This window comes from Rhinoderma darwinii, chromosome 1, assembly GCF_050947455.1.
Source record: "Rhinoderma darwinii isolate aRhiDar2 chromosome 1, aRhiDar2.hap1, whole genome shotgun sequence".
Classification (NCBI taxonomy): domain Eukaryota; kingdom Metazoa; phylum Chordata; class Amphibia; order Anura; family Rhinodermatidae; genus Rhinoderma; species Rhinoderma darwinii.
In genome coordinates this window covers 441058669-441075624 of record NC_134687.1, presented here as the reverse complement: position 1 = coordinate 441075624, position 16956 = coordinate 441058669, and the positions used below count along the sequence as shown (strand labels likewise).

Below are 16956 nucleotides of genomic sequence, written 5' to 3'. Positions count from 1 at the left end.
TAGCCATTAAATGGGCTTTTGAGGAGTGGCGGCACTTCCTGGAGGGGGCCAGACACCAGGTAACGGTCCTTACGGATCACAAGAATCTGGTTTTCCTAGAATCGGCCCGGAGGCTTAATCCTAGACAAGCTCGGTGGGCACTATTCTTTACCAGATTTAATTTCTTGGTTACCTATAGGGCTGGGTCCAAGAATATTAAGGCTGATGCTCTGTCACGTAGTTTCATGGCCAATCCTCCTTCCGAGAAGGATCCCGCTTGTATTTTACCCCCTGGTATAATCGTCTCTGCCACGGATTCTGATTTAGCTTCTGATATCGCGGCTGATCAGGGTGCAGCTCCCGGGAACGTCCCTGGGGACAAACTGTTTGTTCCCCTGCAATACCGGCTGAGGGTACTCAGGGAAAACCATGACTCCGCTCTATCTGGTCATCCTGGCATCTTGGGCACCAAACACCTCATTACCAGAAACTATTGGTGGCCTGGGTTGCCTAAAGATGTTAGGGCTTACGTCGCCGCTTGTGAGGTTTGCGCTAGGTCCAAAACCCCTAGGTCCCGACCTGCGGGCCTACTACGTCCCTTGCCCATTCCCCAGAGACCTTGGACCCATATCTCCATGGATTTTATCACCGATTTGCCTCCATCTCAGGGCAAGTCGGTGGTGTGGGTGGTAGTCGACCGCTTCAGCAAGATGTGCCACTTTGTGCCCCTTAAGAAGCTACCTAACGCCAAGACGTTAGCTTCTTTGTTTGTGAAACACATCCTGCGTCTCCATGGGGCCCCAGTCAATATCGTTTCGGACAGAGGGGTACAATTTGTTTCCTTATTTTGGAGAGCCTTTTGTAAAAAGTTGGAGATTGATCTGTCCTTCTCCTCCGCCTTCCATCCCGAAACTAACGGCCAAACGGAAAGGACCAACCAATCCCTGGAACAATATTTAAGGTGTTTCATCTCTGACTGTCAATTCGATTGGGTCTCATTCCTTCCCCTTGCTGAATTTTCCCTGAATAACCGGGTCAGTAACTCGTCAGGGGTCTCCCCGTTTTTCTGTAATTTCGGGTTTAACCCAAGGTTCTCCTCCGTCTCCCCTGGTTGTTCCAATAATCCTGAGGTAGAGGATGTTCATCGGGAACTGTGCACTGTCTGGGCCCAGGTTCAGAAGAACCTAGAGGCGTCCCAGAGCGCACAAAAGATTCAGGCGGATAGTAGACGTTCTGCTAACCCCCGGTTTGTCGTCGGGGATTTGGTCTGGTTGTCGTCCAGGAACTTGCGCCTTAAGGTCCCGTCCAGGAAGTTTGCTCCCCGATTTATTGGGCCTTATAAGGTCATTGAAGTCCTCAACCCTGTACCCTTCCGTCTGGAGCTGCCCCCATCCTTCCGCATACACGACGTCTTTCATGCTTCCCTCCTTAAACGCTGCTCCCCGTCCTGGTCCCCCTCTAGGAAACCTCCTGTTCCCGTTCTCACCCCTGAGGGGGTGGAATTCGAGGTGGCCAAGATTGTGGACAGTAGGATGATCCAGGGCTCCCTCCAGTACCTGGTCCATTGGAGAGGATACGGGCCGGAGGAGAGGACTTGGGTACCTGCTCAAGATGTTCACGCTGGGGTATTGGTCAGGAGGTTCCACCTTCTCTTCCCCACTAAACCGGGTCCTCTTAGTAAGGGTCCGGTGGCCCCTCATAAAAGGGGGAGTACTGTAAAGGATCTGCCAGGCACTACGTCTGTGGAGACTCCCAGGGTTAATCAGTCGACACCTGAGGCCAGACCTCTTAGACTGACACCGGCTCCCACCAATCAGGGTGGCAGGCTCAGGAGTGGGAGAGCCTATCGCGGCCTGGTCAGTCAGAGTTAGCTCCGCCCCCTGTCCATTTATACCTGCAGTTTTCTCTTCCTCATTGCTTGTTATTCTTTTGGATTCCTGGCCCCACTGCTGCTTGCTCCAGCCTGCTTCTGCCGTGCTTCTGCCTTGCTGCAGTTCTCCTTGACTTGACTTGCTTTGCTTTGCTTTGCCCCTGGCTTGCTTCTGTCTCCGTGCCCGCTCGGGTTACTCACTTCGTCCTGGTCCTGACTGTTCGTTCGCCGCTCCGTTTCCTCGTGGCGTTCCGTGGCTACTGCCCCTTCCCTTGCGTGTTCCCTGTTTGTTTTCCTGTGCACTTAGACAGCGTAGGGACCGCCGCCCAGTTGTACCTCGTCGCCTAGGGCGGGTCGTTGCAAGTAGGCAGGGACAGGGCGGTGGGTAGATTAGGGCTCACTTTCCCTTCACCTCCTTCCTGCCATCACAATTCTTTAAAAAAAACAAAAAAACATTCTTATACATATAGATATACTGCACATTTGTTACATTGTGTATATAAATAAGGGTTTTACCTGTTAATTAAAACACGGTTAATTAAAACATTGTTGGAAGATCCATTATTTATATGTTCTGTGTTGTAGGGAAGAATTTGCATAGCCTGAGGATAGCACTATATTGCTTTTGTCCTCTTGAGAGTGAACCTCTTCATTAACTGCGACAGTGATATCCCAGAGATCAGGAAGAGAAGATCATTGTCACCATAAATACAGTTTAATATCATTACTAAAGAAATAAAAATATATCATACACAAATGGCACCTTCAATGTTAAACAATTTATGCCCATGTTCATGCTGGGGGTTCAATAGCAACATATCAAATAATAAAGGCACCATTTAACTTAACACTTCTCTTGCTATGGTCATGTCACAACACCTGTTAAATGGTGCACTCAGATAGGGCGCCATTTTTCTACTGACAAGTTCCCATTAAACATTGGGCTGTGTTTAAAGGGTTGTCTGAATACCGGACACTCTTTGCCTTTGTTGTGTTCTGAAAAGGTATTATGAATCTATAGCAAGCCTGATGGTTTGGGACAATGAGTGCCACAAAATGGGTGCAGCACGTGAGAAATCCTGCAGACAGGACTGAGAGAGTGTAATAAGAGAGGATGATATTCATAGGCTGAGCGAAGAGCATGAAACAGAGATGAGAGTAGAGATGTATGATGGTGCAGCTTTGTAGACTAGTAGACGAGTTTTGGATTTATTTCTTCAGTGGCGTTAGTATAACCGCTAGACATGGAGACCAACCTGATTGCTGCATCCATGATGGATTGGTGCCGTCAGTCTTTTTAGTGGAATGCCATTTACTAGTGAGATACAGTAGTCTAGACTTGAAATAATTAGGACCTGGATGGCTGTTTTCACAGTGTCAGTGGCGAGGGAGGGACTGATATGAGAGATATTTTTTTAGGCAGAGGCAACATGATTTTGCAATAGAATGAATGCGAGGAAGAAAGGACAGGTCAAAGTCAGATATGACTTTTAAGACATCAGGCTTGATGTCTAGGAAGGATGGTGTTAAAGACAGAGATGGAGACATCAAATTTAGGGGAATAATGTGATGGAGGAAACAGAAGAAGTTTTAGAAAGATTAAGTTTGAGATATGGAGAGTATATGACAGTAGAGACAGCAACCAGACATTAAATAGTGTTTTTCAGGAGAACAGGAGAAATGTCCTGAGAGGCTGTATATAGTTGGGTGTTTTTGGTACTGGAAACCAAATCTGCTGGTAGTCTGTCTACCTGGAATTTAATAGAGAGAAAACAGGAGGGGGCCAAAAACACTGAACCCTGGGGAACTCCATGAGAGAGAGAGAGAGGGGAGGAAGTAGAGCCAGCAAAAGACACACTGAAAAGGCGGTTAGTTAGGAGGAAAAGCAGGATAGGACAGTGTCCTTTTAACCAAAGGAGTGGAGATTGAGAAGGAGCAATGGGTAATCTACCTTGTCAAATGCGTTTTTTCCTGAAGAAGAACTAACAGGAAGGTAGACAACTTCAGTCAATGTGTCCTGGTAAAAAAATAAAACATGCAAATAGCTTTCCTCCAACAGATGACTTGTGACTTTGGGTGTTTCAAAAACCTTTTTTGACGGTATTAAATAGCATATTAGGTTATGCTTTTGAATATTGTAAAAAAAAAAAAAAACAACAACCAGTATCCATATGTGAACTTATGTTATATCTTATAACTTGTGATATAATTCACAAAGGTGATGCGTACCAAGCTTAAGGCTGCTTTCACATGGGTGTATTTTAGTCAGTTTATTGCACCAGTATTTGTGCAAAAACCAGGAGTGGAACATAAACCGAGAAAACGTATAATGGAACGGTTGGCACCTCTTGTAAGTTGGACAGAGTTGTAGTACAGAACTACTAGATTTCTATGGATCCCTGATGTATCTCTGTATGCCTCAGATTTCATACCGAGTATTTTTTCTATTAGATTATGTATGAATTTGACAGAACACAATTGTGGCATGCTCCATCGGATGCCATATTGCTAGTAGCATTGCTTCTAGAAGAGAATTACCGCATAATACAGTGACCTACGGAACACCATATGGTGGCATAGAGTGCCGATGGCTCTATAGTATGAAGCCACAGAGACTCCCTGTGGCTCAGTTCAGCCTTCTGCTCTGCTGCTCTATTCATGAGGCCTAAGTGATTTCTTTTCTTTTTAAATCAACTTGTACCATTTCAGATCTCTTGCGACAATGGTCAGTATGCTGAAATAAAGGAAGTGTTGAGGGAACTATATTTGAGGCAAAACTCTTGACAACAGGAAAACTTTCAGGAAATACAATGGAATGTAGCTGAAACTTTCCAGCAAGAGTACAAAGTGTAAAATGTTATATGTCCGCTTATGAATGCTACTTTCAACATCTGGGTTTACACATTTCAAAGTCTGGATTTCAGCAAAACATTTTGTTTTATGCTCAAACCCAGCGGCCAGATGTTAGCGCGTTTTTATCTAGGTGGTTTTAGAGCATAAAATCGTACCACACGCTAGGTGTATTTTTTGCCCCATTGATTTCAGTTGGAAAGAAAAAGTAAAAACGACCAAGCAAACAAATAAAAGGCGGCTGCTGTCACAATTGCTTCCATTTTTATCATGTGTTATGAGTGAAGAGCATAGTTTTTTGCACCAGCATCTGACTCCGTTTCATCATTATTATTTTATTTTTGCCAAATGATGTTTATTGAGGCACTGAGAATGTGAATTTTTATTTAAGTGTTGTGTTGATTGTTTATAAAAATATACTATAAAAAACTGGAAAGATAAATGATAGTGTCTGACTCCAGTGTGAATATGCTCTAAGTTTCAATCATTAATATAGGTTTCATAAAAGACCAAAGCAGCTGCAATAAAATATGGAGGAAAAGCTTTTCCATCTCTCTACAAGGTCACCATCCTTATAATAAAAATACCTTGCACATTAACCCCTTTGGGACCAAGCCATTTTTGGCCTTCAGGACCACAGGACTTTTTTGTTGTTGACGTAGCTATATGAGGTCGTGTTTGAGCAGAACAGTTTTTTTTTAATTGTTTTTGCACCATTTTTTGGAAATATATAACATTTGTTTTTTAAAACAAGGAGGATACAGAAATAAATCAGTTCAATTCAAATCAGTTGTTTTTTTTCTTTAATGCCATTCACCATTCAACAATAACATCACATTTGCTTTATTGTATGGGTTGTTATGGTGATGATAGGGTAATATCAAATATGTATACGATTTTTGTGACGTTAGTGTTCTGAGACATTTATTTATTTTAATTTGTTAACCCTACTTAAATACACTGATCAGTACTAATCGCAGCCTCTAAGGGGTTAAATGAGTGGCATTGGAGTTTCAGCAGTGCGGCTGTCAAACACCGCCACTCTCTCACTGGTGATCGTGCAGGCAACGCAACACGTCATGAGGCCTTAAGGCAAAGCAAATTATGATGTATATGTATTTCAGGGTGAGCCAAGGGGTTAAAGCACACAGAAACACTTAATATCTGCATGTCTGTATTAGCACACACAAATATTCAGTAATTTTTTTTCATCAATGAATATGACCGGGATTACCACAACTCAATATCTATAGAGTCCACAATTTTCAACTTCTTATTTGGGTGGGCTCTGCAAGTGGCTGGAGACTCACTTAGCTAACACATTACGGGGAGATATCCAAAATCCTACATGATTATGGATGACCCATCTTACAGATGGCTCATCAGTAGAGATGAGCCAATTCAGTTCAAATTTTCCAAAAGTTTTGGATTCTTCTAAATCCAAAACTTTTGGGGTTCGTGGTGCATGAATCACAGCAAAACTGCAGTTGCTGGTTACAAATTATAAAAAGGATCGCATCACCTCGGGCGAGCTTTCCCATAATACCTTGCAGGCATCTTTCCCAAAATGCACTGCGGTTATCCCTACCTATAGCAAAATCAATCATGAGTGGTATAAGTGGTTGACATTACTAATACTGGCTAAGCAATAAAGAGCTTGAAAGGGGTTGGATACAGTACTAGAAAACATCAGAGTCAGACACAAGTTTTTAGGGCAATTGGGGCACCTGCAATTTGCAGCAAATTTATTTGGATTGAATCGGGCGGCCATTTCAATTGCGGGAAATTTAGTTATCTCTAGTTATTAGCATAAAGAACGCAGGGATATTATATCTATCTATCTATATATATATATATATATATATATATATATATATATATATATATATATATAAAAATAGATATATATATCGAAAGAAATAGCAACACTTCAAAGTAAATATGCATATAGGGTGCCCACCGAGATATACAAATAGGAAAAACTCGCAGAACTCCAGGGATGATTATATTTCAAATCAGTGATTTATTCAACTATGTCAAATGGAACGTTTCAGAACTTTTACAGGGCCTTGAGAAAAATTGCAAAATTTTAAAACTCACTGATAACCCTTTTAATGCTTCATGTTAATTATTCAAAGCAATGGATTGGTAAAAGTATGAATCAATGACAGTTGCTATTATGTATATGTAACTGGTTAATATTCATTTTGTATACCTGCATACAAAATTTCAACATTCATGAAAAAATACCAATAGAAAATATTCTAATCCTATACAAATCTAGCATCAGAATCCTAAGATATCTTGGAGGAATATATTGTTATTCATATGGCATGGCTGAATTCAATATAAATATATTGAATTTCTCTGGCAGTCCTCTAATTTGATAAGAGGAGTATCATGGCTTTGTAGAGACGTATTGACTTGAAAAAGCAGCTATAATGTTCTGTTATTCTGTACAAGGTTTCTCTGTAACGTATGTGGGGAGGAGGGAGAACGATGCTGGTCATTGTTAAGGTCAAATTGCTACAATTAATCTTCATGCTTAATGAAAAACTGCATCAACTTAAAGGGGATTACTGCAGCTTTAATAGCTAATGAATACTTTTAATAGCCAATTTACATGACATGATACAAACACAAGACCAGCCTGTAAAAAAAAGATCTTTTTGATAAAGGCAAAGTATTTACTATCAAATATAAAAGACCATAAAATGAGTCATCAGAGAACGGTTTGATACGTTGAGATATTGACTTCCATTGTGTGATATTCAAAGCCGCTTCTTCAATATTGATTCCGAAATTCTTCATTTCCATTTTCTGGGTCCTTGTTAGGTGAACATTGCACAATTTATATATGTGCCAACAATGGAGAAATGGCTGCGTCCAGTCATAAAGAACACCAGTCAATGCCTTGCAGCGTTTCATTGCCATAAGAACAGATTTTTAGGATTTTGTTTAATCCTATAGACGCTGTCACTCGATTTCAAAGACGTATGTGTTCTGTAAAATCTGGTACTTCCGTTGTTTTGCTATCAATGTTTATATCTATAGTGCCAGGTTTGTGATAGAGATGCATTGGCTCTGTAGGGTATGAATGGAATTGTTCCAGATCCGTGGTTGCATGTATTTTATGACATGTATGTTGTTTGCATTGTGCATTACCTTTTCTTCCACATTTCTTTTTTGCTACTGTTTGTGAACATCATTTTAGTCTCACCACAAAATCTGTTTAGTTTTAAGGAAAAAACATAATCCAAGTCTATTCCGATAACTCTTTTATATATTACGTGATGGAATACAACAATACTACTGCTGCCGATACACAATATAATTATAGCGTTTACTACAACTTGTTGGAAAATGAATATGCCAACCTCCGTGAGGTGAAGGGACAGCCTCTACCATGCCTGAGCTATTGTTTCTTTCACTGATAAGCTTAATGAGATTTATTAACAGATAGACGGGGGATATAGTTTGCATTTTTCTTATCAATGTTTCCCAATGATCCTTTTCAAGATTATATTCTATGGCCTAAATTTCAGTTCTACCATATGTGTAGCATTCCCTGGAGGTATCCTCGGGTAGCATATACAATTGGACTTAGGCCAAAATCTCTAATTAAACTCTGTAAGTAATTTTATGCACGAGGGTATAATAAGCCTATCTTGAATTTCCCAAATTGAGCATCAATGGTTCTGAAATCGTCATTCCTGAGTCCTGCCTAGATATAGCTCCTATCAAGTCATAGAAAAAAGAAGTGTTGAAAACTTACCGTACTGGTGGTACCTTCAGAACCAAGGGTGGTCCGAGAAAGGAAACATATCACTCATTGGCGCTGCTCAGTTAAGGCCATTTTAAGTGGTAGTAGACATACTTAGCATTATTACATGTTATACAGTATCAATGCTATTATCAGCTGATGCGAAGTAATGTGTATATACGAAAAGTGTACATGTTTCCCTCAAAATGTTTCCATTTCAATGTATAAATACATACTGTATGCACATTGAAATTGATGAAAGTACCATACCAACATTAATAACCCAAGATTATGTCTCGTAAATATACATGAAATTCAACAAAATATTGTGTAAGATTAATTAACATTGTATAATTAGTGTTTCCACTTATCTATATTTCGTGCAAGGGTTTTAATTTATTTGTAATTAAATAGTTCCCAAGTGAGTGGCTGGATTATCCATAATCAGAGTGAAGATCAGTTCTCTTAAAACATAAATTGGTGTTCTTACATTCTTGTACACTTTATGTTACAAAATCAGTTACATATTGACACTATTTAATAGCAGCGTAAAATAGTCATAATAAGATACAAAAATATCTTGGCGGAATACCAAATGATCTTAACCTTGTAATATACCATATATTATATACTCTGCATAGTGTCAGAACATGTAAAGAGCTTTACAGTCATCTGGGCTTGTCCTCAGATGGCCTTATGTGTAAAAATGACATCTGGAGTTGAATAATTCCCTTTGTTTGCATGGGTAGAGCAGTTGACTTTATACATCTCAATGCGTAGCTGTAAGGAGCAAGGTTGGTGGAGAGAAAACAATGTGCCAATCTACCAATGATGGTGAGGTTTTTAGAGATGATCCTCAGTTTGAGAGTTGAGAAGTGGCAGACTTCTATGGGCAATATGATGTAAAACACTGCCAATGTTGACTTTTGTAACGGAGGTGGAACCAGTAAGCTGCAGAATACTATTTTAAACACTATTTAGTTAGTCTTTCTATACTTTAATTTTGGCCTACACAGTTCCACTCACTTATCTGTGATTATGCTCTTAAAAAGGTTTTGTATGGACAGTATTAAAAAAAATTCTGATTCTTATTGAGAGTTATGAAGAGAGTCCCACAGAGGCACCTCTACACCCCTATATTCTTCCACACAAACAACATGTTGTATGGTTTGTGTAAACTGCTACCTGTAGGTGTAAATGGAGATGACAGGCTACTTTCCGGATAACTTAAATCTTTATGAAAAAACAATTAATCTTTTTGGCCGAGATTTACTTTGGTCAAATTGCAGGCCCATTTACATGGGCTCAAAATCAACCTGATGATTGGCCCGTTTAATCAGGACAGCAATCAGCCGCCAACTGAGCAAACGTTCATTCGTCATCCGTCATCGTTTATGTAGTCTATAAAATCACTGTTGTCGGCAGCACATCTCCCCGTGTAGACATGGGATGTGCTGCCAGCAATGAGGCAATCTGATGGGGACCGAATTATTTATTAAGTATCGGCCCGTGTAAAAGGGCCCAGGTAACGAGCGCCGATCGACTTCTTATATCATCGATCAGCGCTAAACCAGCCTTTAGTCTAAACCAGTGCTTCTCAAACTATTAGGCATGTCTCACTGGTGAGGCACCCAATAGTTGAGGTACATCTGCTAGGTCGCTCCTCACACATACTGCCTTTTCCTGCCTGGAGCAAACTCTTAATGGACACCTTTTGTGATAATTTTAATTACATTTTATATTTTTCTATAGTCAGGTGAGTATGAAAGATAAATTAAGCAATATTTTAAATTTTTGCCTGGACTCTTCAACCACTAGTGAGACCCATGTGTCAACCTGTTCATGTTGGTGAAGCCTCAATAGAAACTCCTGAGAAGCCCTGGCATAATACATGTTTTATTTTTATTCTGTAAAGTTAAATTTGATTTATTTCACTCCAAACAGAAACTTAAGCTCCGAATCCAATCCATAACTGTAAATGAAATAGTAGTAGACAAGCGTACAGTAGGTATTGAACTTAAAAGAAGCCATTTTCACAATTCTCTGTCTAGCCAGTAGATGAGGAAGCAGCAACAAGGTCCAAAGGCAGTGACAGAGTGGAAAAATTCACATAATTGGATTTAAACATTTGCATAAACCAGCAAAATATTTTTTCTTTAATATATGGATGGTTAGAGGTAAAGTAGGTTGAGTATGTTTAGGGTTTACCCAAAAAATGAACTTTATCATCTGCTTCCATTAGTTTAAAAGCAGTACACACAATACATTACCGAGTGACCCAAATATCATACAACTGTATAAAGCAGCATAATGCCCATTAACACTATGTAGCGTACGGTTCAGTTATTAAAAAGCTATTTACTGAAATGGAAGATGACAATTATTCATTCAGATTAATAATAAACACAGTGTACTGTAATACTGATAGAAGCTTTTTTCTAATATGCTTTTCGTTCTTTGTTGCACATGAATACACTTTTGTAGTAGTTCCCACATGACAGACAGGACTGTGCAGGCATGAGTATGTTAAATAAATAAGAAGTGTGAATGTGATATATCTTTGGATTGAAATGTAGAATAAAAAAGGCTAAACATCTAGAAGAAGCCGACCAGAGTAAGACAAATGGTTCTTTCAGAATGTGTTTCAAGGGAGCCATAAAAGAATCATTTACACATTTTTCTTGCATATAAAAACTATGTCACAAATGATTTCTCTTGTAATTAAATATGCTAAGTTAATATCAATGTTTTGTTACTTTGCATTGCAGGAATAATTCATCAGATGAAAGGAGACTTTGAAACTGCACTGAAATTACATAAAACTCATCTTTCCATCGCCCAGGAATTAAATGATTACGCTGCCCAGGGTAGGGCATATGGCAACATGGGTAATGCTTACAATGCCCTTAGGATGTATGACCAAGCTGTCAAATATCATCGGCAAGAACTTCAGATATCTATGGAGGTTAATGACAGAGCTTCTCAAGCATCCACTCATGGGAATTTAGCAGTGGCATATCAGGCTTTAGGTGCTCATGACAGGGCTTTGCAGCACTACCAAAACCATCTAAACATTGCTCGGGAGCTAAGAGATATTCAAAGCGAAGCTCGAGCGCTAGGAAATCTTGGCAACTTCCATTGTTCACGTGGTGAATACATGCAGGCTGTACCATTCTATGAACAGTACTTGAGACTATCGCCTGAGTTACAGGACATGGAGGGAGAAGGAAAGGTGTGCCACAACCTTGGTTATGCCCATTATTGTCTAGGGAATTACCAGGACGCTGTAAAATACTATGAACAAGATCTGGCATTAGCTAAGGATCTCCATGACAAACTAAGCCAAGCCAAGGCATATTGCAACTTGGGCCTTGCTTTTAAGGCACTAATGAACTATAATAAAGCGGAGGAGTGCCAGAAATACCTTTTGTCTTTGGCACAATCTTTGAATAATTCCCAGGCAAAGTTTCGAGCTCTTGGGAATCTAGGTGATATTTTTGTTGCTAAGAAAGATGTAAATGGTGCAATAAAATTTTATGAACAGCAGTTGAGCTTGGCCCATCAAGTCAAAGACAGACGGCTGGAGGCTAGCGCCTATGCTGCTTTAGGCAGTGCTTACAGAATGATACAGAAATATGACAAAGCACTGGGATATCATACACAGGAACTTGAGGTCTTCCAAGAACTAAATGAGTTACCGGGAGAATGTAGAGCTCATGGTCATCTTGCTGCAGTGTATATGTCCCTAGAGAAGTATACTATGGCCTTTAAGTGCTATGAGGAACAACTTGAGTTGGGGCAAAAGCTAAAAGACCCTGCAATGGAAGCTCAGGTATATGGTAATATGGGCATCACCAAGATGAATATGAATGTGATGGAGGAGGCCATCGGCTATTTTGAGCAGCAGTTAGCAATGTTGCAGCAGTTAAGTGGAAATGACTCCATACTAGACAGAGGCCGTGCATATGGAAATTTGGGAGATTGTTATGATGCACTTGGAGATTACGAAGAAGCAATAAAATATTATGAAAAGTATTTATCTGTGGCCCAGACCTTAAACCGGCTACAAGATCAATCTAAAGCATACAGAGGACTTGGAAATGGACACAGGTGAGAGAATGAATGGTTATATTTATGTTCAAAACATTGGGGGAAATTTACAAAGCAAAACATGCCAGAATTCTATCTCTAATTTCACCAAAAAAATGTCGTACATGCCATGCGCTGAATGTATTATGTTTAAGACACTTTTTACAACTTAATGACAGTTTTAAAAAGTTTCTAGAAAAAGGAGTGTGGCTAAGATGAGTCGTAAAATGTTCCAGATTTCTTAATAATGTGCTAAGTTTTTTTGACAGAAAATATTGGTGCAAAGTACACTGCAACATGCGCCAAATTTATCATAGAGCTTTCACCATTGGGATTAATTTAGCGCAGTTTCTGACAGACAATACTAATAAATCTCCCCCATTGTTGATGTTTTTTTCATGTTACACAGTGATAGAGTTGAGCTTTTTCCTAGCTGGTTATACACCTTGATGCTGACAGAAAGCATGGGGATACTTGCCCACTTCTTCCTGCGCTTCTATTGAGTGGTCTTTTCTTTGATTCCCTATCTATACACATTTGGTCTATAGACCCCTAGCTCCCACAGTGGAAATTGCATGTTTGGTTAAGCACATTTTAGCAATTTCAATAAAAGTTATATTTAATATTGGTTGGACAGCCAATATCCAGAGATCTACATAAATTTCCAACATTTCCAACACTGCCTTAAGTACATAGTTTATCCTAGTAAACTCAAGTTACACTTATATAAGAATTGACTGATACTTGTAGACTGCTTATTTATACTTCTCAGAACTGTAGTTTAGTTTATAAGTATACAGTACCTTAAAACTTAAAAGTAAGCCATGTTTAACTTACTTAGTTGGTTTATGGAATTAAGTAAGCTCATGTTGTCTCATGTCGAAGTCTTAAGAACACTTTTTCCCAATTTCTATTTACTCTAGGTCCATGGGGAATTTACAGCAGTCACTTGTATGCTTTGAAAAGAGACTTGTGGTTGCTCACGAACTTGGGGAAACATCAAACAAAGCCCAGGCCTATGGTGAACTGGGTAATTTGCACAGTCAGCTAGGAAATTATGAGCAAGCAATATCCTGTCTAGAACGTCAATTAAATATTGCCAGAGAAATGAAAGACCAGATACTGGAGAGTGATGCGGCCTGTGGTCTGGGTGGAGTGTATCAGCAGATGGCAGAATTTGATACAGCGTTACAGTACCATCAGCTGGACTTACAGATAGCAGAGGAAACCAACAATCCATCTTGTCAAGCTCGGGCTTATGGAAATCTGGGACTAACCTACGAATCTCTGGGCAACTTTGAGAGAGCTGTGGTTTATCAGGAGCAGCACCTTAGCATTGCAGCAGAAATGAATGACTTGGTAGCAAAGACATTGGCTTACAGTAGTTTAGGAAGGACCCATCATGCGTTACAGAACTATTCTCAAGCCGTAATGTATTTACAAGAAGGTAAGTGAAAATCATTTTACAGAAGGGTCACAATGTATTGGGGCAATACATTTTAATTACAATGCTCATATGTATAAATGTTAAAGTGGAAATGCAGTAGTGGTTTTAGCCTGATATCCACCTCCGTTCTCATCAGACGCTCAGGCTGCTGCTCTTTATACCCCCATGATTTGCACTGCAGCGCTTCTTTTTGAGATTGGCTGCTAAAATTATGCACAAGATCACGAGGAAGAGCAAAGAGAGCTGATTTTTTCCAGAGGTTTCCATTTTCTTTGTAAATAAAGCCTATTGCTAGTCTAATAAAAATGCATACAACTTTTCAGATTTCTCCTTGCTGTCAATGAATAAAACTAATATTGTTTATATCCAGAGGCTGAAAACTTGTCCTTATTGCGTCCTGCTGACACGGGAGTACGGCTCAATACCAGGGTAACTTTTGATACTCTTATCAAGCTGTGCATCTGTGTCAGTTGGACATGATCAGGTCAGCTTTTTCGCCGATGGATGTAAGCAATAAATATTTCCATTCACTAACAGCAAGTAGAGATCTTGAATAATACAGAAGAATTGAAACACAAAGTATATTAAACAGTTGAAAGATTGCCTGTGTTCACTCTTTATAGACGTTTAAATAAGTTCTAAAATGTTTTACTCCCTTCGCAATAACAATCTTATAATAGAGCAGTAGCAGGAAATTCCAATTCAGTGACATTTTAAATCCATTCGCAGAATCCTATCTGCTGTTTACAGTAGCATGTATTCTGCCAATGGCCCAGAAGATTCAGACTGACATAAAACAGTCATTGTTTGCTTATGGGCTGCAGGGAAAACAAATTGCTGGTAAAATTCTGGAATACAAGATCATCATTTTTTTTCAAAAAAGTGGATTTTCAACTGATTTTCATATAATTTAAGTCCTGATTGTTTTCAGTTTTTTGATCTGGTAAAATAAGTGGCAAATGCTCTTGTAAGTCATGACATGTAACTAATGTCCATCCATATGACTGGGCAGTAACACACTTTTGCTTGTATATGGCTTATCAAAAATGGGCTTGTCAAAGAAACGTAATCCGTAAGCAAAATGCACGTGCCAAGATAATAACTAGCACAGAACTCATCTTTATTAGAATTGCATGAATATAAGAGCGCTTAAAAGTCACGTATGGGAAACCCACCCTTGATAAGATGATATCCTGTCAGTAACTAAACATTGTCACGACGGAAACATAAATACAGAACAACACGCACCGTAAAAAGGGTAATACTTCCGTGTAATGTGCAATAAAATACAAAGTATTCTGCCAATAACCTCTATATTATATAAGAGAGCACATGACGGACAGAAAAAAATGCAAAGGATTACTAACCAGAAATCGACCGGACTCCAATGTACATTTCGCCCATGCTACGTCCGAGTGGTAAATGGGATTTGGATCACAGTGATATTCAGCAGATCAATGACCAATCAGAGACTACTATTATTACGCTTGGGTAATGCTATATAACTTAGGGTTATTTACCTCAACATATTGGAAACCACCTGTGTTCAACACACTACGTCACGTTAGCACATGATCTGGACATATATATATATTTATAAGAGGTACAGATCATGTGACGACGGGACGTAAGGTGTATATATGTATGTTGTGTACAGCTTGACAAATAGGTATTTAGAATGAAAATTTTTAAGTGAAGGACTCCAGTGTTTATCCAAACATGAAAAGTTGGCTCAGTGCTAGAAAGATGATCCCTTTATTAACCATCTCCAATGTGTCAATGAGGGAATGGTCATGTTCACATTCGCTAACATTCTGTTTGTTTGTACAAAAGGCTTGAGGTTAGCAGAACAGCTGGCCCGCAGAGAGGATGAAGCAAAAATTAGACATCGCCTTGGACTTTCGCTTTGGGCGAGTGGGAACTTGGAAGAAGCTCAACACCAGGTCAGTGCATGAAATCACAAATACACTAGAGAGAACTATAGATATGTTACACCGTGTGGTTGGGACACATACTGAAAGAAAATGGTATTTTATTCCATGACTCCGAAACAATAGCAATCCTGTGTTTTCATCTAAACTTCTATTAGTTTACATTTACCTTATAATAATTTAAAGGGAATGTATTGTGAGAAAATTACAGATTATTTAAATCAGGTTTTAATTATACACATCTTTTTTCACATTTTTGGTTATGTTTTTATTTGATTTTATATGTGGCTATAAAAAAAATCTTGAAATATTCAAATTTTCACACGGGTCACTAAAGCTGATATTTCGTGTTCTGCGTAGCTCACTTGTCATCCATCCTGTATATACAGACACAGGATGAGGAGAGTCATCTTATTATCATTAGAGGGTTGGCAAGTTACGGACTACTCTATTGTAGGGCCGGATAAGGTAGTATAGCACCACCATAGACACAGATGAGGCTCTGTAGGCATCTTGCCTGGTCTCTGCGGGAGGGGCTGTACTCCGTCACATCCTGATCTATAAGATTTCTATGTACATTGGCTGCCATAAAGCGCACACACTCTGTTGTACTGACTATACAAGAAATACAGGAACGCAGTGTGTGTCAATACTATGGTGGCCCCCAGGGAATGTCTTACAAATAAAAAATAAACCAAACACATTGTTTATTCTCTGTATATTTAAATCCAATTCATGAAACTAAAATTAAATACATGACATATTCCCTATAAACTACTTTTAACCAATGGAACTATCATAACTAAGATCCACAACAGTTTATATTTAAAGCCTATCTCCATTTGCTACAATGTCTCCCTCATAACTCTTAGCACACAGATATTGCATCATTTTCTTTTTTTTTCCATATTATTCTGCACCTTACCCCTTCGTCACACTGCATGATGGGGGTACGGTGCAGAACACCATGCTTCCTGCTTTATAGTGCAGGGTTTTTTTATATTCCAATTCCCAAATCTCCCAAATA

At 39.3% G+C, this 16956-nt stretch overlaps 1 protein-coding gene across 4 annotated transcripts in view; it reads left to right on the top strand.

The window, feature by feature from the left end:
- The window catches only part of TTC28 (tetratricopeptide repeat domain 28), a 625439-nt gene that overhangs the window by 441624 nt on the left and 166859 nt on the right, over window positions 1-16956 (top strand). For all 4 annotated transcript variants that reach the window (XM_075830954.1, XM_075830961.1, XM_075830946.1 and 1 more), the window contains 3 exons: window positions 11231-12572; window positions 13475-13998; window positions 15832-15941. In XM_075830954.1, coding sequence (XP_075687069.1) covers window positions 11231-12572; window positions 13475-13998; window positions 15832-15941 — 1976 coding nt within the window. The remainder of the gene's footprint in view (window positions 1-11230; window positions 12573-13474; window positions 13999-15831; window positions 15942-16956) is intronic.